The sequence below is a fragment of the Oncorhynchus gorbuscha genome, linkage group LG11 (genome assembly GCF_021184085.1).
Source record: "Oncorhynchus gorbuscha isolate QuinsamMale2020 ecotype Even-year linkage group LG11, OgorEven_v1.0, whole genome shotgun sequence".
NCBI lineage: Eukaryota > Metazoa > Chordata > Actinopteri > Salmoniformes > Salmonidae > Oncorhynchus > Oncorhynchus gorbuscha.
Window position 1 is genome coordinate 48,178,924 of NC_060183.1, and position 26,476 is coordinate 48,205,399.

The 26,476-nt window shown below is 41.3% G+C and overlaps 1 protein-coding gene across 11 annotated transcripts in view; it reads left to right on the top strand.

The window, feature by feature from the left end:
- The first annotated feature begins 1,690 nt into the window (after positions 1-1,690).
- LOC124048818 (lysine-specific demethylase 2B-like) overlaps positions 1,691-26,476 on the top strand; it is a 52,545-nt gene continuing 27,759 nt past the window's right edge. For 3 of the 11 annotated variants that reach the window (XM_046369917.1, XM_046369918.1, XM_046369921.1), the window contains exons 1-12: positions 2,634-2,817; positions 3,460-3,604; positions 3,858-3,936; positions 4,352-4,398; positions 5,309-5,487; positions 5,582-5,688; positions 12,302-12,395; positions 12,813-12,966; positions 13,151-13,266; positions 24,035-24,161; positions 24,466-24,887; positions 24,999-25,097. In XM_046369917.1, the coding sequence (XP_046225873.1) occupies positions 2,785-2,817; positions 3,460-3,604; positions 3,858-3,936; positions 4,352-4,398; positions 5,309-5,487; positions 5,582-5,688; positions 12,302-12,395; positions 12,813-12,966; positions 13,151-13,266; positions 24,035-24,161; positions 24,466-24,887; positions 24,999-25,097 (1,602 nt within the window). In that variant the 5' untranslated portion in view covers positions 2,634-2,784. Of the gene's footprint in view, positions 2,162-2,632; positions 2,818-3,459; positions 3,605-3,857; positions 3,937-4,351; positions 4,399-5,308; positions 5,488-5,581; positions 5,689-6,163; positions 6,333-12,301; positions 12,396-12,812; positions 12,967-13,150; positions 13,267-24,034; positions 24,162-24,465; positions 24,888-24,998; positions 25,098-26,476 lie in introns of those variants that run through there. The other 8 variants (XM_046369920.1, XM_046369922.1, XM_046369923.1 and 5 more) reach the window with 6 other exon arrangements.

The window sequence follows — 26,476 nt, forward strand, 5'->3', positions numbered from 1 at the left end:
ACTGTTCAGTTTAGAATTTCTTTACACCATTCACAGACGGGAGCTGTGGGTCTGACTGCAACGGATTCAAATGCATTTCAAATTGATATTTACCACACAAAGGTCATCCTCACTGTAAACCGTCTGAGCATTCGACTTTTCTATCAAACAGAACCGGCAAAAGTAATGACCACTGAAGGACTCTGAAACCAAGGACTGCATGCACCCCCAAATTGTCTCCAGTTATTTTGCAGATAGTGCCACAAACTCTGTCAGTTGAAAGTAATTTACTTAATTCTCAAATGAGATATCAATGACTGGCTGTTTCTGTGCAACACTTGACAGCAAAAGCACCGTAACCTACATTTATCTAGTTAAGAAGTTTTTTTCCTCAACTCTATCATGCGAGGGGCCTCTCTTGTTTTGTCTATATCAATGTTGTCGATGGTTGTCTGCACAAATGTGTAGAAGTTGACAAGAGCATCGTCATACGTCAGGTTAAAGACAAAGTGGTCTCTCATCAAACGCACACAGACCATTAGTTGCCTGGCAGGGAACAAGCCTCTTGTCCACCATGATGTAGTAGTTGTCAATCTTGCTCTGTCTTCTTCCAACGGCAAGGAGGTATGTCTGTCAACCATGGCTCCCATCAAGATGGTCTACAATGCTGCAACACACAAGGGGTCTTTCTAAGTCACTCTCCACATGTTAAGACAATGAAGAGACAACCCCCAAAAAGAAGCCTACCTGGTTAAATAAAGGTGGAATATATATATATATATTTTTAAAATTAAAAATAGCCTCCTTGCAAGCATCACCAACAAGCTGGTGGTCCAGGACAGTCTTCCTCCTATGGGTTGTGCCTCCCGACTGGGATGAAATACTCTTCTTGATGGGTCGAAGTGAGGTCTTCCTTGACACCGTCTTCAGCTGATAGGCAAAGGATATCTGAATTGTGTCAGGAACATAGAAGTGTTCCTTAGATGTGGGAAAAGGCGACCGACATGGTCGTCAAATTGTTATTTTTAGACTTGATTCTATGACTGTTTGATGCCCCTTTCAGCCCACAGAACATGTGTCAACATATTAAAGCATACACATGCCAAATATGTTTTGTTGATGAAGGTACTGTATCTTTCTGGTTTCATAATGAGGCCAAAAAGCATCAATGTATAGTTTGATTGTTTTGATCCAGTGTTTGTGTCCAGATTGGCTAATGAGAAGCTTACCAACGCATCTCTTTCATTAAATTTTTTAGATTTTTTATTGGACCTTTATTTAACTCGGCAAGTCAGTTAAGAACAAATTATTATTTACAATGATGGCCTACTCCGGACGACACTGGGCCAATTGTGCGCCACCCTATGGGACTCCCAATAACGGCCGGATGTGATAAAGCCTGGATGTGGCTGACTAAGATGGCAATCATCTCTCCTGGTTCTGTGGTCTAATGTTTTGGTTGTCTGGTACTCTTCTAATACGTCTTGCCCACCAGGTCTACTAGTCAGGGCATCTCGGACCATCTATTAAGACGAGATAAAAGTGAAACAATTTAGGATTGTAGGCAGCTGCAGCGGCTGCTGGGGGGTACTTTTGAATATAAGAAATATTGTTTCACCCTTCCCTTCACCCTACTACTTTGCGCTAAAGTGATACATTTTCACCCCATCCAGTAGGTGGCGGCACACACACAAACGTCGTTTACGGACCGCCATAATACCATAGAAGATGATTTCTTGTGAAATTTAGCCCCGACAACATCGATTCGTCCAAGGTCAATACTTCTAAACATGTAAATTGTTGAAATCTTACCCTGTACCAATGTTTACCCTCTGTAGTTATGTCCCTTTATTTGTTTGCTCAAATCCATACTTTTTAACAGAACGTTCGTCAAATACAACCTCGGTTTCCTCGTTTCTGTCTCCAAAATGGCATATCAGGAAGAATACGCTAATTCAATCGCAGATTACGTTAAGTAATGTGCATTAAGTCATTTTAGAGCAACAGAAAATTAGTCAACGGTCGGTGGTTATATTTGAATGTTTTGTTAAAAAGTTTTGATTTCAGTAAACAAATAAAGGCAATATAGAGGACAAACAGGTACAACGATTTTTGAACGAAAATCGTTTACCACTTTAAGAAGAAAATGGAAGAAAAATGAGTTTATATTAGACAAATTAAGGTAGGTTCCTCCCGGTTTCGTTCTATTTAATTAAGAAACGTTTTGCAGCCGGATCGTTCTAGTGAATATGTCCCTGCTCAGCTCTGTTGCAGTTCATCAGAAACTTCCTTCACCATGTGGGGTTGAGTTTAGTTTGCTAATCTGAAACATATACTGGAGAATGCGCACCAAGCAAATTGCAAATTATTTGAATGGTAGCGGGTGGTTATAACGAAGCCATACGTGTCACACGTTGTAGTTACACACTAACAAATTGTTATAATAGATTGTCTAAATAATTCAATGTCTCCGCTGCGGATATCGCGCATGAATGCCATGCCATTCATGAAATTGCAGATCTGTGACGGACAGTGTGGAATGGTCGCAGAAAGAAATTGTAGTGTTTTTTTATAAACGTTCACAACTATTTGGGTTGACATGAATAAGTAGTGTTGGAAATCAGCCACTACGATGACGTTGTCCAACAATGTTTTGATTCAATCGGTGACGTAATCCAGAACACAACAAATATGGTTCCCACTTAGTTTTGTGTCGAAACGTAAAGTGATAATTACTTTCAATGTGATTATTTGTTTTTTTTTAAATTAAGGTTTAAACGGATATACTAGGCAAGGGCTCAGATCATGGAAGCGAGTGCAGAATCTGGACGCAAACTGGTGTGTAGCATTACCCTATTATAGCTAGCCTCGTTTGACTACTATGTACGCGTTAGCTGAGCTATCATCAATAGCTAGCTAGCGTTACGGTGATCCTCATTAGTCAGAAGAAGTGCCATGTTAAAATGTTGACAAAGTTCAACTTTATGTAGTTGCTTACATTTGACTTGTTTGGTAAATTATATAGCTAGGTAGTTGGCTACATTACATTATTCACAAGCCCACTCAGCGCAACGTTGTGGCAAGTGCAGCAGTTCCAACGTTGTTATTGTTTTGCATCTATCTTAGCACGTTATGTCAATGTTGATCCGGGACATGATATCAGCGATTGATGTTATTAACGAACATTGTCTAATCATCTGTAAAGGTGTTTGCAGCAGAAGGCCCATCTACAACCACACATTCAGAGGTTTAGCCTAGCCATGTGCACGTGCACCACTGTTTTATTGTGAATTATTTCGAGCCTACACAACAATGCACTGACTGGCCTACTCTTTTCTAATTTGAAACGACAGCTCTTATTCCAAGCCATGCATACATATTCATTATATGCAATTTAAAAAAACACGTTTAGTGAGATGTGATAAATTAATATATTGATATTGATATATACTTTTATAACAGTTATTTTCATTCCTCAAGCGCTCCATCTGCCGGACAATGTATGACGAAAACGAGGACTTCTCTGACGTTGAAGAAATTGCAAATGTCAGGGGTTTCAATCTGGAGGAGAAACTTGTTAGTGACTCATACAACACACATTTCGTTCAGTTGATGGATGGCAAAGGTACACATCTGTTTCATTCATAAAATATTACTACACACTCACAGTCCCCCAAGCAGACTCATAACTGACTGGACATGCACAATTTCTACCCTTTTATGGATTCACACATGATAAGGGAAAAGTTCCTGTTGGTTAATTCATTTTTGTGCAGGATGTCCTCACAAATCCATGACATACACATCACACATTGCTCTACCTGAATATATATGCAGAAGTTATGGCCCATTGACTACTTACACTTTCTTCTTCTCAGATTTCACTTATGAGTATGTTCAGAGAGAGGCACTTCAGACCCCTCTTATTTTCAAAGCCAAAGATGGACTGGGAATCAGGTGAGACATGAGTCAAATATGATGACCTGTGACCAATACAATCCATTTGTTTTTACACTACTGCTACTCACTGTTTATTATCTATGCATAGTCACTTTACCCCTATCTACATGTACGAAATAACTTGACTAACCTGGACCTCCGCACATTGACTCTTACAGTTACGTTTTACTTTAGTTTATTTAGTCAATATTTTCTTAACTCTTTCTTGAACTGCGTTGTTGGTTAAGGGCTTGTCAGTAAGCATTTCACAGTAAGGTCTACACCTGTTGTATTGGTGACAAATACAATTTGATTGATCATGTTTATCCTATTACATGCTCTTTTTCTGCCTTGGTTAAATATGGGGCTTTATGGAATGGTTTTGACGTTAATATGCTTATCTTGACTATATTCTTTAAAAAAACAAAAACAGAATGCCTGACCCGGAGTTCACCGTCAGTCAGATTAAAGGTTTGGTTGGTAAGTCTATCTGTTTTTAAATAGCAGGCAAAAACAGTTGCTACATGCTTCCTTTCCCTCCATCAATTCTTATCTTAGTCAGCAGTGCTGATGTACTCCACAATACCCTGCATTTCTTGATCAATGAAAAGCATGCTACTGGAAAAGATGTTATGTCAAAAAAGTATGTGGGTGTTGATGTAAACTTCTATAAGCCTGTAATGCTAAAATGAGATGACTCACTGTACCAAGACAATTTCTATACATTTGCATTACAGACAAAATAGATATAGGCCTAGTCATATAGATTCTATATTTTAATCAGACTGACATCAGTTAAATGGCACTTTTTACGCTAGGCTATATTTTCACTTATTAGATCTCGGCAGGGTACTTCAGTGCGACGATTTTACTCGCATAAGCGCTTAAATATTTTTCTGTGCGACCTAGAATTTGAATTAAGGACTACCAGTGCCCAGACAAATGTAGCATTCTAGCTTTACTACCTCAATGATTTTTAATTGTGCCCCTACATTTCTTTGTAAGCGCCTACATTTTCAACTTAGTGCACACATATTTGGTATTTTATTAGGATCCCCATTAGCTGTTGCAAAAGCAGGAGCTATTCCTCCTGGGCTTCACACAAAACATGAAACATAAATACAGAATGACATAATACAGAACATCATTAGACAAGAACAGCTCAAGGACAGCTACATACATTTGTTTATTTGCCCGGCGTAGGCTAGCCCTGCTCATGTCAGATGATGAAAGTGTTCAGGACAGGGTGTACTTTTTTTATTATGGTACAAAATGTATGTGTGCTGTGGTTCAGCAACTCCACCTGTTGGTAAAGGTTATGAACAAAGCGCATACAAATTGTACATTTGTACCCAGGTTTACCGTAAGACTGCTGTGTTGGTGTTTGCAGGTAGCCGTCGTGCCGTTGATGTGATGGATGTGAGCACTCAGAAAGGCTCTGAGATGAGCATGGCCCAGTTTGTCCGCTACTATGAGACGCCTGAGGAAGAGAGGGACAAACTCTTCAATGTTATCAGCCTAGAGTTCAGCCACACCAAACTGGAGAACCTCATCAAGAGGCCCACTGTGGTGAGATGACGCTGGCAGTTTTTATTTCATCTGTTCATTATGAACGAGAGCAAATTTGATAGTGAATGCCAGCCAACTGTCAACTCTCTTATAGGTGGATTTAGTGGACTGGGTGGACAACATGTGGCCCTTAAAACTGAAACGAAGACAAACCGAAGCCACTAATGTCATCTCAGAGATGAAGTACCCCAAAGTACAGAAGTAAGTATTTTAGAAATGTCCTTAGTTATTGCATAGTATTTGCCATGCAATGTCAGAAAGTTTCTTTGGATGTTTTAACCTGTTTGCAAAACGTAGTAGATTGTACCTAACAGGAAAATGCTCAAGCACAGGGCAAATTTGATTTTTAAAAGCTGCTTTGCTCGGAGGAAATATTAGCCTACTCCTCCTCCCTTTTCCAAAGTCCCTCTGCCCGCTGCGCACTGCTGTTGTTCACTTCCTCTTATGGCTCTAGATGGTTGCTAGGCAGCGGGGCTCGTTCATGGTGGAGGGCGGTTATTCACAGGGTGCAGAAGTGACTGGATCCTCCTCAGCCAATCAGTTGCCAGCATTAGGGCATAACCCGCACTCCAGAGCCAATTGTGCCCTCCCTTTCATCCTCATTCTTCCCCTCTCTCACACACTCTATCTTGCTCTCTCTCTTTCACTATAATATTCTCTCTCCTCCCAGTTTCTCACTCTCTCTCTTTACTAAATGGAGCCCTTCGCAGATGGAGAGGCAGGGAAATAAAAGCCAGAATTAAAAGCTATAGCAGTTCTCTCCTGTCCGGTCGGTGAAAAGCGCGCAGGGGGGGGGGGGGCTGGTCCTGAGCGAACCGGCTCAGAGAGTGAGGAATAGCTATCGGGTATGTCTCTGTCTTTCATTGGGAAAAGCTGCTGGGGTTTAGAGATGTCGGGAGTACTCTACCATGTCATTTGACTTCGATTTATTTACCCCCCTCTTTAATGGAGACGCTTATGGGGTGCTGAGTTTGATTGTGAGTGGTGTTTGTAGTGGGATGTTTGGCTCTTAGCCCAGGGTCTGGTCACTCTCTGTCCATAGGGGAAACTGCTGTGCAGCCAATAGGATGGGGATCTATGTGTGTGATTATGTTGTGTCTCACAGGTTCAGCAGATGGGCCCTCAGTTTATGATAATTGCAACAGTCGTGGGTGAAGATAGTTCTATCATAAACATCTGTGAATGTGTAGGAGGCCTATATGGGCTTCTTTGAAAATGATTTGTCTTTGTTTGCAAGTATGGTATTCATAATATAAAGAGAGTGAATGTGAAGTATGTAAGCCATTCAGTATTATGCGTCTCTACATGTTCTGTTGAGTGTAGGTGATATTTGTGTCTAGTTATACAAAAGGTGGTCTAATCCTGGACACTGATTGTTTAAAACCGCATTCCAACTGGTGTCTATTCAACAAGTTACCACCGGCTAAAGCTATGACGTTGAAATGCATATTTACTCTGATCCATCTCACTGCGCAATTCACTGTCATCAACCCAGCCAGGCAATTTATAAACTTGATCTCCACTATAAAAAGCATCTAGACATTATATCCCATTTTTTTTAGACAAGCAGTTGGTTTTTCACAGCTGAGATTTGTATAAACCTCTGACATTTGCAACATTATTTCAATATTGAAATTCTTTCTCCACCTGTCCCATAGTAATGAATGTGTCGGGACGAGACAGACCACTTTTCTCAGCCGGTTAAATTCATGAATCAGCTGGCATCATTTTTATGGATATATACAAAGAAATGTCAAGAAAACAGGTAATGTCAGAAAACAGGTAAAACCAAACGAAATGCAGCTTGTTTGAAGTCTTTCCAGCTTCAGTTTGTTGTGATTGTGTTAGCTGTGTTGTTGACTAGCTCCGCTGAACAACAGTGTCCTGACGAGAGAACACATTCTCTATGCCAGGCGAAATCGCGCCCCATTAGCTCATTGTTATGGATGATTCCAAATAAATGTCACTAGAAAACAGCTTAAACAAACGCAAATGCAGCTACTTTGCTGTTATTCTGGCTGCACTGTTTGACGTGACTATAATTTAGCCATAACTGGCTAGCAAGCAAGCAAGGAATAAGAACATTGCCAGCCAATATGGCATTGGAACATTTAGAATGAGTGACTGGGTCGCGTCCATAGATAAGAGAACAGAAATGACGGATGGGTGACATCTCTTGCAACCGAACCGATAGAATGAATGACCAGTCGGCTTGGCTGGCAACCATAGATTTGTGTCGGGACTATATCTTGTGGAAGGATGAAATAGTATGAATAAATTCATAAAAAATGTTTTTTTTTAATGAAAATATGTAAATCATTATTTGAATATGTTGGTAACCCTTTGTATAAAAATGATAATGCCCACGATGCCAGTGTTTGGAGGATATATTGGCACGGTTTGCCGGCTCTCTACGACACTAGTGGCAATATATCCTCCAAACACCGGCTTCTTGGGCATTATCACTTAAATGGATGAGGTGTCCTTCTCCCTGAGTATTTATGTGTTTCATTAAACTGGCAGTTTAACCCATTACCTCAGTCAAGATCATACTCCTGTAAACCCTTTCCTCAGGTCTCTCTGTGGGAGGGAGCAGATACACTGCTGTAGGGTGGATGACATGCCTGTATCTTTCTGACTAGCGTCATACAGTAGGAGCCAGCGGAGGCTGGAGAACTATATCTTAGCCCCCGACTTATGTAATAGACCAAATTAAATATATATGGCTGAAATTAGCCGCGTTGACAGGATGGGAAGTGGTCTGTATTTTATGAGCTCTTGCAACTGACTGGATCAGAGGAGGCAAACAAGCTTGTATTGATCAACTGGTGTTATGGAGGCTCCCTGGTGGACTCGTGCTGCCAAGAGAGGTCATTTGTCCTACAACAGGAACAGGGGTTGTGTCGATCAGTGTTTGGTATAGATTTGGTGTATTGTTTTTTTATCATTCATGATGGATGTCCCATGGCTTGAATAGTGGAATTACAACCCTGTGAAAGGCTTTGAATTAGAAATGTCATAAACTTTTTATCAAAAACTCAGTGTATGTATGGACCTGTAGCTAGAATTTTTGTTGTTGCCTGATTTACTGTAGGGTATAGATCTGAGAAACCTGGTGAGTAGAATACCTATGCTGACTTTAAAATGATACCAGGAGAATGGATGCACCATTTTGCAGTAGCCTACATACAAATCAAACCATCTTACAACAATCATGACTGTGGCTTTAACCATAATTTGCATTGTTTTCCCTATATTAATTTAGCAGCTGCGGCCTGCTGCTAGAATGTTTGATTCACTCCGCTGCATAATAACACTACATACGCCTCTGCAAAATGTGTAGAATTGCAGGAAATGAGCTTAAAACGTTAACATTTTCTCCCCTCCGAAGGCTAAATTTGCAGGAAGTCTCTGCGGCCAAGAGAACAGCATTTAAAAATGTTCCTTCAGAGACTGCGCCATTGGCCACGGCCACAGATTTATAAGTAGATTTCAGTCAAAACTGTAACTTGGCCACTAAGGAACATTGACTGTCTTGGTAAGCAATTCCAGTATATTTGGCCTTGTGTTTTAGGTTATTGTCTTGCTGGAAGGTGAATTATCTCCCAGTGTTTGGTGGAATGCAGACTGAACCAGGTCTTCCTTTTGCCTGCATTTAGCTCCATTTCTTTTTTTATCCTGAAAAACTCCCCAGTCCTTAATGATTACAAGCATTACCCATAACATGATGCAGCCACTACTGTGCTTGAAAATATGAGGAGTAGTACTCCATAATGTGTTGTATTGGATCTGTCCCAAACATAAGACTTCATATTCAGGACAAAGCTTTTGCAGTTGTACTTTAGTGCCTTCTTGCAAACAGGATGCATGCTTTGTAATATTTTCATTCTATACAGGCTTCCTTTTCACTCTGTCAATTAGTTTTGTATTGTGGAGTAACTACAATGTTGTTGATCCATCCTCAGTTTTCTCCTTTCACAGCCATTAAACTCTGTAACTGTTTTAAAGTCACCATTGTCGTCATGGTGAAACCCCTGAGCGGTTTCTTTCCTCTCCGGCAACTGAGTTAGGAAGGACGCTCGTATCTTTGTAGTGACTGGGTGTATTGATTAGAGGTCGACCGATTATGATTTTTCAAAGCCGGTACCGATTATTGGAGGACCCAAAAAAAAAACCGATACCGATTAATCGTCCGATTAAATTATTATTATTTTTAAACTGTTTTTTAAACATGTATTTATTTGTAATAATGACAATTACAACAATACTGAATGACCACTTTTATTTTAACTTAATATAATACATCAATAAAATCAATTTAGCCTCAAATAAATAATGAAACATGTTAAATTTGGTTTAAATAATGCTAAAATAAAGTGTTGGAGAAGAAAGTAAAAGTGCAATATGTGCCATGTAAAAAAGCTAACGTTTAAGTTCCTTGCTCAGAACATGATAACATATGAAAGCTGGTGGTTTCTTTTAAAATGAGTCTTCAATATTCCCAGGTAAGAGGTTTTATGTTGTAGTTATTATAGGACTATTTCTCTCTATACCATTTATATTTACTATACCTTTGACTATTGGATGTTCTTATAGGCAGTTTAGTATTGACAGTGTAACAGTATAGCTTCTGTCCCTTTCCTCGCCCCTACCTGGGCTCGAACCAGGAACACATCGACAACAGCCAGTTACCCATCGCTCAACAAAAGCCACGGCCCTTGCAGAGCAAGGTGAACAACTACTTCAAGGTCTCAGAGCGAGTTACGTCATTGATTGAAACGCTATTAGCACGCACCCCGCTAACTAGCTAGCCATTTCACATCGGTTACACCAGCTTAATCTTGGGAGTTGATAGGCTTGAAGTCATAAACAGCTCAATGCTTGGAGCACAGGGAAGAGCTGCTGGCAAATGCACAAATGTGCTGTTTGAATGAATGCTTACGAGCCTGCTGCTGCCTACCACTGCTCAGTCAGACTGCTTTATCAAATATCAAATCATAGACTTAATTATAATATAATAACACAGAAATACAAGCCGTATGTCATTAATATGGTAAAATCTGGAAACTATCATTTTGAAAACAAAACATTTATTCTTTCAGTGAAATACGGAACCGTTCCGTATTTTATCTAACGGGTGGCATCCATAAGTCTAAATATTCCTGTTACATTGCACAACCTGCAATGTTATGTCATAATTCCGTAAAAGTCTGGCAAATTAGTTCTCAACGAGCCAGGCGGCCCAAACTGTTGCATATTCCCTGACTCTGCATGCAAGAGAAGTGATACAATTTCCCTCGTTTAATATTGCCTGCTAACCTGGATTTCTTTTAACTAAATATGCAGGTTTAAAAAAATATACCTCGTGTGTATTGATTTTAAGAAAGGCATTGATGTATATGATTAGGTACATTCGTGCAACGATTGTGCTTTTTTGCAAATGCGCTGTTATTAAGTCATCCCCCGCTTGGCTAAGTTGATCTTCACACATTTCGCAACGAGCCAGGCGGCCCAAACTGCTGCATATAGCCTGACTCTGTTGCACGGAACGCAAGAGAAGTGACACAATTTCCCTAGTTAAAATAAATTTATGTTAGCAGGTAATATTAACTAAATAGGCAGGTAAAGGCGTTGATGTTTATGGTAGGTACACATTGGTGCAACGACAGTGTTTCTTTTCACGAATGCACTTGTTAAATAACCATTTGGTGAAGTAGGCTATGATTCAATGATAAATTAACAGGCACCACAATGATTATATGCAACCCAGGACAAGCTAGATAAACTAGTAATATCATCAACCATGTGTAGTTAACTAGTAATTATGTGAAGATTGATTGTTTTTATACGGTATGTTTAATGCTAGCTAGCACCTTACCTTGGCTCCTTGCGGCACTCGAATAACAGGTAGTCAGCCTGCCACGCAGTCTCCTTGTGGAGTGCAATGTAATCGGTTGTGATCGGTGTCCAAAAATGGCGATTACCGATTGTTATGAAAACTTGAAATCGGCCCTAATTAATCGGTCGACCTCTAAGTATTGATACACCACCCAAAGTATAATTAATAACTTCATCAGACTCAAAGGGATATTCAACATCTGCTTTAAAAAAATAAAAATAAAAACGATCTACCAATAGGTGCCCTTCTTTGCGAGGGCCCTTCTCTGATCTTTGTGGTTGAATCTGTGTTTGAAATTTACTGCTCGACTGAGGGACCTTACAGATAATTGTCCATGCAATTACTTGCTTGCTAAGCAACATATTTACTCTTGAACTTTAGGCTTACCATAAGAAAGGAGTTGAATACTTATGGACTCAAGACATTTCATCTTATCTTTCTTAATTAATTAGTAAAAACTGCAAATAATATTCCACTTTGACATTATGGGGTATTGTGTGTGTGTGTGTGTCCACACATTTGTGGTTATTGATTTTTTTGATGCTGGTCAGAATAGAGTATTGGTAGATGTAGAAGATTTCAACCAGGTATTGGGGCTGTTCCAAATTGGTTGAACTGCTTGTTTTGAAGGAATAAATAGACATTTTCGGCCAAATAGCTTCCATACTCAAGCTCCATTCCATGCAATGCTACACTTTCTGGATAGTTTCTGGGGTAAGAACAGTGAACAAAAGTTTGCTCACTGAGCGCTTCTTTGACAAAGTTGGTGACCATACTGCACATATTTTATTTACCCATTTCTGTTCATGATGTTCATTCAGCTCAGTATCTAACCCACGGTCTGATCCCTCAGGTTCATCATAACTATGCAGATGCAGGGTCTCATCATCCATCCCTCTCATCCCTCCTCTGTAGGTACTGTTTGATGAGCGTGAAGGGCTGCTATACTGACTTCCACATTGATTTCGGGGGCACGTCTGTGTGGTATCACGTTTTCAAGGGAGGGAAGGTAAGTTCATTTATTTGTATTATTATTTGTATAAATTTTTCTTTAACAGTATGTGGATAACAGCAGTGTATCCACCTGAGGCTCTGCTGTACCCTCCCCCAATGCCGGTACTGTAAATGTATCAGATTTCTGCAGAGGCGCTACAAACGAACCTGGCCCCTGTTTTTCTCAGCGACGGCTGCAGAAATCACAGGACTGTTGCTAGGTAGTCCGTTGAGGGATCTCATTATATAAACGTGCACATTTCAAGCTAGAGGAAGAGAAATGTCGCGGTAGGATAGTCAAATCTAAGAAATGTCCTGGCTTCTCTAGTATAAGATGTAACATTGAGTGCTGTTAACATAGAAATATCACCCTTGTTTTAGATGACTACCAAAGCTACATTCACAACTTTTCAATACCCTGTCCTGTCCCCAGGTGTTCTGGCTGGTGCCTCCGACGCCTCATAACCTTGCCCTGTATGAGGACTGGGTTCTGTCAGGCAAGCAGAGTGACATCTTCCTGGGAGACCGTGCAGATGGCTGCCAGAGGGTGGAGCTGAAACAGGGCTACACCTTCTTCATCCCCTCTGGTGAACTGCCTAGCATTTAATTTTGATGTATTCCTATCATATTGACGTTAATATTATTGTAGCAAACCATACATTACATGCTCTGCTTTATTCAAGCATGTGTTTGAGGACATGTTTGGGCATGCTATCTGTTTTGAGTGGGTCAGCCGGTTCTCATGATGTTTGGCTGGCTGTCCTGTTTCAGGCTGGATTCATGCAGTCTACACCCCTGAGGACACGCTGGTGTTTGGAGGCAACATTCTGCACAGCTTTAACATTCCCATGCAACTCTCCATCTATGAGATAGAGAATAGGACTAAGGTAGGCTGTCATACAGGTGTCCCACTACTGACGCTTCACTCCACCTATGACCATTAGTTAAACTAAACCGTGTCTCTACAATGAAGATGGATGAGCAAACAGCCTCACCTCATACAAACAAGTCAAGGTCACTTAGTTTGCTGCGTCAATGAGTGTGAGAATGTCAAACCAACCTTGTGATGTCATCAGAGTGCGCAACTGAACACTGTATGCTGGAAACAATCGGTTTGTTATTTTTGATTCAAACATAACTAATATTTGTTAAATATAAATACCAAACTTGTTTTTGCGTGGATTCCGTGACGTGATTATCTTTTAAAAGCTAGGACCGCTATTTCTTGTCCCAGAATTCTGCTTAGCAGACAGGTTGAAGCCTGCTTGACAGAGCCGCTAAGCTGCTTGCCACCAAGCTAACGGATTTAGTCCCAGATGAGTTTTGCAATGGAGCCCTCTTTGTCTGGAGAAATAATTGTAGTGTTCCAGTGCTGTAGGAGCTGTGTCTACTACGCTTTGCTTCAGGACAAACCGGATCACTCAGAGTTCCAATGCGGCGATTGTTTGCTTGCCGGGGATTATAGGCTTGAGGTGGCTTCCTTGATCACGCAGGTTGCCAGCCTACCTAAGAAACTGGTTAAAACGCAGAGTGGAATGTTTACCTTTTCTACGCCAGTGGCTGGACGGTGTACGCGCTTGTTGGCTGCATCTCCGCCTTGTCTTTTGTCATTATCCGACTGGCCTGTGTTGCCTGGAGCTCCCCCATCTGATAGCAGAGTCGAAGGGGCACAGCAAGAGGAGCAAGGCAATCATAGATGGTCGCATGTCATGAGCAGTGGAAGGCAAAGACAGCGGCCTCCCGCAAAGCAGTTTACACTCCCAACGATAGGCCCGGAGCAGATACAAACAACGAATAGTTTTGGCGTCCTGGAGCCAGATTTTCCTGCACCTTCGTCGCAGGGGTACCTATGTCTGCGGCCGCAGTGCCTACTCCTACGATTTCGAAGTTGACGTCGGCAATCTTCCGTCCCTGCTCTGGATCGAACGGGGATTCTCTATATGTCGGAGGCCTGTGCCGGGAGCAACGGGCTCAAGTTATCCTACCTCTCGCCCGCCCATAAAGTGTTCTCTGAGGCATGGGAGTGGGTGGGTGTCCTCGTCCTTCTCGCCAGCCATGATTTTGGGCTTTTTAAAAAAGAAATGTGAATGTTTTTGCACCAGGAACAATGTCCTATCCCAGAGCTTGAGTAAATGACATTACTTAACTGCTACCGAATGTACTACTTCAGGACATGGAAATCGATTCTATCGTAGTTCATGTGGCTCTTAATAACATTATGAAGGGCAACTCTAAACTGTTGAAACTGGATTTTAAAGAGGTCATTGACTCTCTGCTAGACGCTAATTAAATACCCATCATATTTGGCTCTGTGCCCTCTGAATAGTGGCATTGAATGCTTTTGCAGGATTCTTTCTCTTCACAACTGGCTATGTGATTATTGTAGCTCAATTGGTGTAACTTTTTGTTGACAATTTCAATAACATTTTGGAAACAAAACACATTTTATAAGGAGGATGTGATCCACCCAAATAATTTGGGTTCCTGGATCCTTTTACAACATTAAGGCTGCATTGAGACAATGACTTATCAATGTCTCAAACCCAGCTCAGCTAATCCCTACCATTGTGATGCTGAGTTGTCATAATTCTTCAGCAAATGTACATTATACCAGGGGAGTTGGTAGACACAATGTAAGTAACTTGATGTTCTGAAAGAACTGTAAAATCTGTATCCCTACAAATCAGCTGGGCTAGACAATCTGGACCATCTCTTTCTAAAATTATCCTCCAAAATTGTTGCAACCCCTACTACTAGCCTATTCAACCTCTCTTTCATATTGTCTGAGATCCCCAAAGATTGAAAGCTGCCGCGGTCATCCCCATCTTCAAAGGGGGAGACTCTAGACCCAAACCTATATCCATCCTGCCCTGCCTTTCTAAACTCTTCGAAAGCCAAGTTAATAAACAGATCACCGACCATTTTGAATCCCACCGTACTTTCTCCACTATGCAATCTGGTTTCCGAGCTGGTCATGGGTGCACCTCAGCCACGCTCAAGGTCCTAAACGATATCATAACCGCCATCGATAAAAGACAGTACTGTGCAGCTGTTTTTCATCGACCTGGCTAAGGCTTTCGACTCTGTCAATCACCGCGTTCTTATCGGCAGACTCAAGAGCATTGGCTTCTCAAATGACTGCCTCGCCTGGTTCACAAACTACTTCTCAGATAGAGTTCAGTGTGTCAAATCGGAGGGTCTGTTGTCCGAACCTCTGGCAGTCTCTATGGGGGTGCCTCAGGGTTAAATTCTTGGGACGACTCTTTTCTCTTTATATATCAATGATGTCGCTCTTGCTGCTGGTGATTCTCTGACCCACCTCTACGCAGACGACACCATTCTGTATACATCTGGCCCTTCTTTGAACACTGTGCTAAGAAACCAACAAACGAGCTTCAACGCCATACAACACTCCTTCCGTGGCCTCCAACTGCTTTTAAATGCTAGTTAAACTAAGTGCATGCTCTTCAACCGATTGCTGCCTCCGCCCGACTAGCATCACTACTCTGGACGGTTCTGACCCAGAATATGTGGACAACACCTAGGTGTCTGGTTAGACTGTAAACTCTCCTTCCAGACCCACATTAAGCATCTCCAATACAAAATTAAATCTAGTATCAGCATCCTATTTCGCAACAAAGCCTCTTTCACTCATGCTGCCAAACTTGCCCTCAAAAAACAGACTATCCTACCTTTCCTTGACTTTGGCGATGTCATTTACAAAATAGCCTCCAACACTTTACTAAGCAAACTGGAGCCCCATATACCACCCACCATTGTGACCTGTATGCTCTCGTTGGCTGGCCTTCGCTACATATCCGTCGCCAAACCCACTGGCTCCAGGTGATCTATAAGTCTTTGCTAGGTAAAGCCCCGCATCAGCTCACTGGTCACCATAGCTACATCCACCCGTAGCACGCGCTCAAGCAAGTATATTTCACTGGTCATCCCCAAAGCCAACACTTCCTTTGGCCGCCTTTCCTTCCAGTTTTCTGCTGCCAATGACATGAACGAATTGCAAAAATCTGCAAGAAGCTGGAGACTTATATCTCCTTCACTAACTTTAAGCGTCAGCTGTCTGAGCAGCTTACCCATCACTGTACCTGTACACAGCCCATCTGTAAATAGCACATCCGACTACCTCATCCCCATATTATTACTTACCCTCTTGTTCTTTTGCACCCCAGTATCTTTACTTGCACATCATCATCCATCATTCCAGTATTAATGCTAAATTGTATTTTTTTTTTTAGCTTCTAGGGCCTATTTTTGGCCTACCTCCTTACTCTTCTACATTTGCACACACTGTACATAGATTTTTCTATTTGTCTTTTCTTTTGTGTTATTGTTTGTGTTATTGTTATCCATTGTTTATGTGTAACTCTGTGTTGTTGATTTTGTCGCACTGCTTTGCTTTATCTTGGCCAGGTCGCAGTTGTAAATGAGAACTTGGCCTACCTGGTTAAATAAAGGTGAAATAATTCATTCAAAAACAGTGTAATTTTGTCCCTCTAGCTGTCCTGAATGCCTCTGCTGATCCTTCAGCTATTGTGTGCAGTAATCTTGTGCATATGAACCAGATGTATACTGTTAGCACCGAGGCGGTGTTCCCTAGTAGGAAGTTCACTGTGTGCAGCTCACCATGCACAAACATAAATAACATGAGCATATCTATTTCTGCTAAGCTTCACCGTAAAGCAATGAAAACAAGTAAGCATCCCAGAAGAAAAGTGCTCAAAATAGCCAACGTTAACATATTTTTCAACCTCTCCCTGTCCGAGTCTGTAATACCAACATGTTTTAAGCAGACCACCATAGTGCCTAGGAACACTAAGGTAATCTACCTAAATGACTACCCGTAGCACTCAAGAACACTAAGGTAACCTACCTAAATGACTACCCGTAGCACTCATGTCTGAAGCCATGAAGGGCTTTGAAAAGGCTGGTTATGGCTCACATCAACACCATTATCCCAGAAACCCTAGACCCACTCCAATTTGCATACTGCCTCAACAGATCCACAGATGATGCAATCTCTTTTGCACTCACTCCACACTGCCCTTTCCCACCTGGACAAAAATAACACCTATGTGAGAATGTTATTCATTGACTACAGCTCAGTGCCCTCAAAGCTCATCAATAAGCTAAGGAACCTGGGACTAAACAGGTCACTCTGCAACTGCATTGTGGACTTCCTGATGGGCTGTCCCCAGGTGGTAAGGGTAGGTAACAACACATTCGCCATGCTGATCCTCAACACGGGCCTGTCGGGTGCGTGCTCAGTCCCCTTATGTACTCCCTGTTCAGCCGATGACACAGTGGTATGATCAACAACGAGACAGCCTATAGGGAGGAGGTCAGAGACCTGGCCGTGTGGTGCCAGGACAACAACCTCTCCCTCAACGTGATCAAGACAAAGGAGATGATTGTAGACTACAGGAAAAAGAGGACCGAGCACACCCCCATTCTCATCGACAGGGCTGCAGTGGAACAGGTTGAGAGCTTCAAATTCCTTGGTGTCCACATCATTAACCTGTTGCGTGTAGGGGGCAGTATTTTGATGTTTGGATGAAAAACGTACCCAAATGAAACTGCCTATTTCTCAGGCCCAGACTCTAGAATATAAATGTCAGATTAGAAAACACTCTAAATTTTCCAAAACTGTCAAAATATTGTCTGTGAGTATAACAGAACATATATTGCAGGCGAAAACCTGAGGAAAACCCAACCCAGAAGTGCTGTTTTTCCTGAAAGCTCTCTGTTCCATTGCCTGCCTTCAATCAATTTAAAGGGATATCAACCAGATTCCTTTTTCCAATGGCTTCCACATGTTGTGAACAGTCTTTAGATGACATAGCTTCAGGCTTTTATTTTGAAAAATGAGCGAGAAAGATCACATCGCGTCATTGGATGGCTGGGTGCCAGCAGCGTTTTTTTATGCGCAACAGCTTGGAGCAGACATTTTCTCTCTCCTATTGAAGAAGCTATCGTCCGGTTTAAATATTATTGATTAGGATTGATTATAAAAAACATTTGACATGTTTCTACAAACTTTACAGATACTATTTGGAATTTTCGTCTGCCCGATCGTGACCGCTCGAGCCGGTGTATTTCTGAACATAACGCGCCAACCAAATGGAGGTATTTTGGATATAAAAATAATCTTTATGGAACAAAAGGAACATTTATTGTGTAACTGAGAGTCTCGTGAGTGCAAACATCCGAAGATCATCAAAGGTAAGCGGTTCATTTTATTGCTTTTCTGACTTTCGTGACCAATCTACTCGGCTGCTAGCTGTTTGTAATGTTTTGTCTGCTGAGAGAGATGTCCTTACATAAACGCTTGGTATGCTTTCGCCAAAAAGCTTTTTTGAAATCTGACACTCCAGGTGTATTAACAACAAGCTAAGCTGTGTTTTGCTATATTGCACTTGGGATGGGTGCTATATAGCAAATATTGCTATATTGCATCCACGGGATGGGTGCATCAAGAAGTTAACTAACTAACATGGTCCAAGCACACCAACACAGTCTTAAAGAGGGCACGACAAAACCTATTCTCCCTCGGGAGACTGAAAAGATTTGGCATGGGTCCTCAGATCCTCAAAAGGTTCTTCAGCTGCACCATCGAGAGCATCCTGGCTGGTTGCATCACTCCTTGGTACGGAGTGATGCAACTGCTCGGCCTCCGACCGCTACAAACTACAAACGGCCCAGTACATCACTGGGGCTAAGCTTCCTGCAATCCAGGACCTCTATACCAGGTGGTGTCAGAGGAAGGCCCTAAAAATTGTCAGACTCCAGCCACCCTAGTCATAGACTGTTCTCTTTGGTACTGCACAACAAGCTGTACCGGAGCGCCAAGTCTAGGTCCAAAAGGCTTCTTAACAGATATAATCAACATCTATTGATCACAGCTTTACTAACGCTGCAGAAATGAGCTTGAAAGCAGTATCCAGATCATCGGATGTAGTGATCACAATCTAGTAGTTATATCTAGGAAAATTAAAGTTTCAAAGGCTGGGCCTAATATAGTGTATAAGAGGTCATACAATAAGTTTTTTAGTGATTCATATGTTGTTGATGTAAAGAATATTTGTTGGTCCGTGGTGTTTAATGAGGAGCAAACAAATGCTGCACTTGACACATTTATGAAATGGCCTTTTCCAGTTACTAATAAGCCTGCACCCATTTAAGAAAATGACTGTTAAATCCCTGTGGAATGATGAGGAATTGAAAAAATGTATGGCTGAGGGATGAGGCAAAAGGAATGGCAAATAAGTCTGGATGCACAACTGATTGGAAAACGTATTGAAAATTGAGGAATCATGTGACTAACTGAATAATAAAGAAGAAGAAACTACACTATGAAACAAAGATAAATGACAAAGAATGATAGTAAAAGGTCTTGGAGCACCTTAAATTACATTTTGGGAAAAAAGGCAAACTCGGCTCCATCATTCATTGAATCTGATTGGTCATTAATCACAAAACCGACTGATATTGCCAACTACTTTTAATGATTTTTTTCATTGGCAAGATTAGCAAACATAGGCATGACATGCGAGCAACAAGAGCTGACACTACACATCCAAGTATATCTGACCAAATTATGAAAGGTGAGAATTGTAATTTTGAATTCTGTAAAGTATGTGTGTGGAAGAGGTTAAAAAATGATTGTTGTATATCAACAATGACAAGCCACTGGGTCTGACAATTGGATGGAATATTACTGAGGATAATAGTGGACAATATTGCCACTCCTATTTGCTATATCTTCAATTTAAGCCTACTAGAATGTGTGTGCCCCCAGGCCTGGAGGTAAGTAAAAGTCATTCCTCTACCTAATAATAGTAAAGCACTCTTTACTGGCTCAAATAGCCAACCAATCAGCCTGTTGCCAACCCGTAGTAAACGTGTGGGAAAAAAATTGTGTTAGAACAGATACAATGCTATTTTACAGTAAACAAATTGACAACAGACTTCAAGCACTCTTATAGGGAAGGACATTCAACAAGCACAGCACTTACACAGCCAGAAGAGGACTGGCCACCCCTCGTAGCCTGGTTCCTTTCTACGTTTCTTTCTAGGTTCTGGCCTTTCTAGGTAGTTTTTCCTAGGGGTTTTAGGCTGGGTTTCTGTACAGCACTTTGTGACATCAGCTGATGTAAGACAGGGCTTTATAAATACATTTGATTGATTGATTACACAAATGACTTATGATTGGTTGACAGAAATTAAGGATAAAAAAGATTGGGGGGGCTGTTTTGTTGAGACTTCAGTGCGGCTTTTGACATTATCGATATTCTTCTGCTGGAAAAACTTATGTGTTATGGCTTTACACCCACTGCTATATTGTGGATAGAGTTACTTGTCTAACAGAACTCAGAGGGTGTCCTTTAATGGAAGCCTCTCCAACATAATCTATGTAGAATCAGGAATTCCCCAGGGCAGTTGTCTAGGCCCCTTACTTATTTCAATCTTTACTAATGAATTGCCACTTGTCTATGTATGCGGATAACTTATCACTATACACGTCAGCGACTGAAATGACTGCAACACTTTACGAAGGGCTGCAGTTAGTTTCAGAGTAGATGGCAAGGAATAAGCTAGTACTAAATATTTCTAAAACTGAAAGCATTGTATTTGGGACAAATCATTCACTAAACAATTAAATCATGTAGTAAATAATGTGGAAATTGAGCAAGTTGACTAAACTGCTTGGAGTAACTCTGGATGTTAATTGTCATGGTCAAAACATATTGATACAACAGTAGCTAAGATGGGGAGAAGTCTGTCCACAATTAAGCACTGCTCTACCTTCTTAACAGCACTATCAACAAGGCAGTTCCTACAGGCCCTAGTTGTTGCAACTGGGCTGCTGTTCAGTTGTGTGGTCAGGTGCCACAAAAATGGAAAATTGCAATTGGTTCTGAACAGGGTAGCACAGCTGGCCTTTGGATGTACACAGAGAGCTAACATTAATAATATGTAAGTCAATCTTTCCTGGCTCAAAGTGGAGGAGAGATTGACTTCATCACTACATGTATTTATGAGAGGTATTGACATGTTGAATGCACCGAGTTGTCTGTCTGAACTATTGTCGCAAAACTCGGACACCCATGCCTACCCCACAAGATATGCCACGAGGTCTCTTCACAGTCCCCAAGTCCAGAACAGACTATGGAAGACCCACAGTACTACATAGAGTCATGATGACATGGAACTCTATTCCACATCAAGTAACTCATGCAAGCAGTAAAATTAGATTTAAAAACATAACAATACACCTTATGGAACAGCGGGCACTGTGAAGAGACACAAACACATGCACACACACGATAACATACTCACTATACACACGTACACATGGTTTTTGTATTGTAGATATGTGGTAGCGATGGAGTAGGTGCCTGAGTGCACACAGTGTGTTTGTGAAATCTGTCAATGTATTGTAATGTTTTAAAAATTGTATAACTGCGTAGCTGCTGCCTTGTCAGCAGATAATGGGGATCCATAATTAATAGAAATACAATTAGGCCCTTCCTCAGCCAGACCTCCTTGGTTTTCACAGATCTGATCAGGATAGGTTTAAGTAATATGACATAAACTGTTGGGAAGCTAGCAATTTGAATGGAACTGTGCAGGAATGTGACACCGTAAGGCATACAAGTGCTGAAAGTGCAGTAATTTCCATTACCGTCCAATTGAGAAGCAGACTGATGCTAATGGTGGTGCCGATGAGGATGAGGGCTTAGCCCCCCTGCTTTTATAAAAAAATGCCATCTATATTCATGTGGAAATGGAGTCAGTGACAGGAGTGCATGTTGAATCAGAATACAGCTTTACAAAGGCTGAAAATAATCATGGCGCTTGTTTCATATTATCAGCCAGAGACGGACTTCAAGGAAAGAGGGTCAAGCCTGTAGGCCTATTTGTTTATCTCTCCTTTTCACACAAACTCCCAAGGGCTTCTTATGGTGATCAGATATTGTGTAAGATTGGTTTTGTGTGTATGCGTTTGTTTGTACTGTATGACCTACATAGAGGAATTCCTAGACAGATTTCACTCTTCTTATTCGGATATTCTTTACAATAATATGATCAGAGTAGTTATTGTAATAATATGGATGCTAGTCCTGCAGGCTTTGCGTTTTATGTGGATACTTGGCTAAATGTGGCTTTCTCGGAAACGATGGATAGATTGTAGGAAGAGTCAGCTTTGCAGGAAGTACAGTACTATTTTTGTTTCTGCTGGAAAAGAGGCATGAGTGTAACAACGGCGACAGTTTCATATGCTCCCCAGGGCTCGGCACGTTGTGCTCGCTCTATTTTTACACCTCGAGATAGAAATGTAGCTAAAGAAAGGAAACGATCATCACTTTGACAAGTGTTGATCTGAGTGAAATTGTCTTTGGGAGATAAATATAGCTGTGTTTCTAAGAGGAGAGTGGGAATCAGATCATGCTGCTGTGTCTGAGAGGGCAAGCTCTGCCTGGAGAAGTGAATGAATGGAAGAGCTTGGCCTTCAGAAGAACCTCTGGTTTACCAGTGTGTCTTACATTTGTGTCACTTAACCTGAAGGTCCTGACCAGTCATTTTGATAGTACTTTTTCTCAAATGGCTAACTACTGGGAAGTTTGAAAATACTGGCTGAGTGGGCGGGGAGCTTATATTCAGGAGCGCGCCTTGACTGACCCAGTCATTGAAACGCTTATGTCAAAGGCAACTTGGATGCAGTGTCGCAGTAAAATAATCTCAAGCAAATTTGGTGATACACAAAGCAACTCAAACAACGTTGAAATTGCATCAGTTATATCACATTTTTCAGACATCTCTAGGTTTGTATCTATCTTGTGATGCGGTTCACAGCAGCACTGACGGATGTGTTGAATTGACAGCTGCGTCTGAGTTTTGGAACCCCCACCCCAATTTGTTCCATGCTGGCTGAAGACTTAATACCAGACACAGATGTAAGGGCAAACATATAAGTATCTTTGCCATAGATGAATAGTACACTTTTTAAAAGGATATTTGCTGACACCCTACAGTCACATTTTTGGCACCAGAAGAGTAGCTATATAAACTACGCTCCTCTGCCAACACTCTGATGTTTGTTACAAGACAATACTCATTTATATTAGGTAAGAGAATATCATGCTGTATTAAAATGAGAGTTAAGGTGATGTCACCTTGTCCCCTTTATAGTGAATCCAAGTGGTTGACATGGGGGAGGGGACCAGTCACTTTATGATCAAACTTTCAATCAATGTACAAGCAAGTCAGTTTTCATACTTGGGTCATCATACTTTGATCTGATTCTTTAAAATATCATCAAATTTCTTGAAAAACATGATATTTACTGTTCATAACCTTTTAACGTTTGTCTTTTATCCATGTTGTTTTTAAGTTGGATTTATTTTCCTTTTTTTTCTTCTTTTTTTTTTACAATACTTGACAGTCACAGTAGATCTACTGTCTGGGTATTAACACAGTGAATGCATCACTAGACTCACAGTAAAGATAAGGTATCAACTCTTGTTAATCATAAAAAAATGGTAGTAGATTAAACATGGTAATGAAACCCCCATTGTCTTTTTTTTAAAAAGCTTTTTGTTCTCTCAGACTGTGAAAGTTTCTCCAAACTCGTTTCAGGTTCATTCCAAGTTCCGCTACCCATTCTACCATGAGATGTGCTGGTATGTCCTGGAGAGGTACGTGCACTGCCTGACCAAGCGCTCCCATCTCACTCCGGAGTTCTGCAGAGAGCCTCTGCTAATCGGTGAGTGAGCCCAGCTAATGCCGCTATTTAACCAATACCCACAGTGTGTCTATGAATACCGGTTCTATCCTGAGAATTCTTATGGGGAGCCTTGCCTTGCACTCTTGTTGTAATTACCACTCACAAGTGGGTAATGCTTTGGAAAGAGCCAATGATATAACTCATCTGTTTAATCAGTTAGTTTGCCTTCTCACATAAATGATAGCATGATGAAAGTGACTGAAATTATAATCTGACCGGAATGGTTACACATGGAACACAGCAGATTGGTCCCCTCGTCTTCTCTCATCCTTGTCTTCCTCAGACTTGGAAACTAAGCTGAGCACAGAGAGCCCCTCCTCTGACTCCCGGAGTCAGGACATGGACGAGGAGGAGTCCTGCGAGACGCAACAGGGACGGGATGAACAGGGTGACAGGTCAGCATTTGATGATCCCTGCTCTCCTGATAACAGGAAGGGTAAATCCAGCGGCCTTCGACACCTCAAAGCTGCCTTGTCCAATGATTCTGAGGACAGCTGCATCCCCACCTCCACCCAGCCTCCAGAGTTCCCCAAAACCCCCTTTGGCTCGTCAGTCTCAGAGTCTCCGAGTAAATGGACTCATCTGACTGAGTTTGAACTGAAGGGCCTCAAGGCCCTTGTGGAGAAACTGGAAGCCCTCCCTGAAAATAAGAAGGGTGTTCCAGACGGCATCAAGGACCCCCAGGCCCTGCTGGAGGACATGAAGGTATGTGCCTCATCCAGCTTAGTTCTCGTGTATTTTTTTGTCTTGTGTATATATCTGGATGAACAATTACAAAACAGAGGAACATACTTTACTCTTCTACCCGTTCCCCAGGTTGTCTTGAAGGAACATGAAGATGATGACCCCAAAATGGCTGCCACTGGAGTACCTGTGGTGTTCTGGCCCAAGAAGTCTGCCAAGGTGAGAATGCATGTATGTTTCCTTAGACTTGTTATTCATTTTTCATCTGATATCCTGCCCATCCTCATTCTCTCTGTCTTGGACCAGTGAAGTAGTGAGCATGTCCTAGGGGAGAGTGGGGTAAGTTGAGCCACCATTGTTTATTGGAAACTATACAGAAAATTAACCATTTGACTAAATATTTAGGAAGAGGTCATCATTTCATGTAGTCTGTGAAGGAAGAAATTTCCTGGGGAAAAGTAGTAACAAGTTAGGTCCAAAAAATAGATTTTCACCAAGTCAAATTAATTTGTTAGAGGTTTCATGATGCTTCTATCTAAACCAAGGTAGATCATGTTTAATATTGTTCTATACATCAGTTGGGGTCTCTATAAGCGTCAACATGAGGTCCTAAACCTAGCATGAAAGTGCATCCTTTTTTTTGCCTCGGGTGTCGTTGAGCCAATGGCAAGTTCTCAGGTGTAATGCAAGACATTATCGCTGGGATATGAGGTAACAGCAAGACCTTGCCTATGTTAAAGTACAAAGTGTTTGTTAGGTGTTAAGTGCTGTTAAAATATACTTACAATTATTAAAAGACAAGAAAGTGATTGTGATTGTATGGAATTGTGTTTGGGAAATAAAGATGGTTTTGAAAAGGTAGTGGAAATATTTAGTGACCGGTATTACATTTTTGTCCGATACCGATATCTGATATTTTCCTTGCCTTCAAAAAAACGAAACCGATATTTAACATTTTTAGTGGCCTTTTAAGCATTCTAGTAGAGTTAGAGTTAACGCACACATTGACCGAGCAGTCTAAGGCACTGCATCTCAGTGCAAGAGGCTTCACTACAGACCCTGGTTCGAATCCAGGATGTATCACATCCGGCCCGTGATTGGTAGTCCCATAGGGTGGCGCACAATTAGCCAAGAGTTGCTCGAGTTTGGCCGGGTTAGGCCGTCATTGTAAATAAGAATTTGTTCTTAACCGACTTACCTAGTTAAATATAGGTTACACATACACTAACTATATATAGCTAGGTGTCATCATCTAAAAGAACCCTAATTTCTAAGACAGTTCTTATTTGATTAATAGTGGTCGGACCCATCTATGTGAAGCTAACCAGAATAAGGATTTGCCACAATAGTGGTCTTTGCAGTTAGCCTTCAAAATAAAAGTATGTCATTAACAGTGATGTAAATGATTACAAATAGTACAGTGCCATACTTTTATTTTGAAGGCTAACCGCAAGGTCCACTATTGTGACAAATCCTTATTGTGGCTAGCTTCACGTAGATGGGCCTGAACACCATTAATGTGAAGCTAGCCACAATAAGGATTTGTTGTGAGGCCCTTCAGTGGACTTTGCGGTTAGCCTTCAAAATAAAAGTCAGGTCGAGCCGCTCTA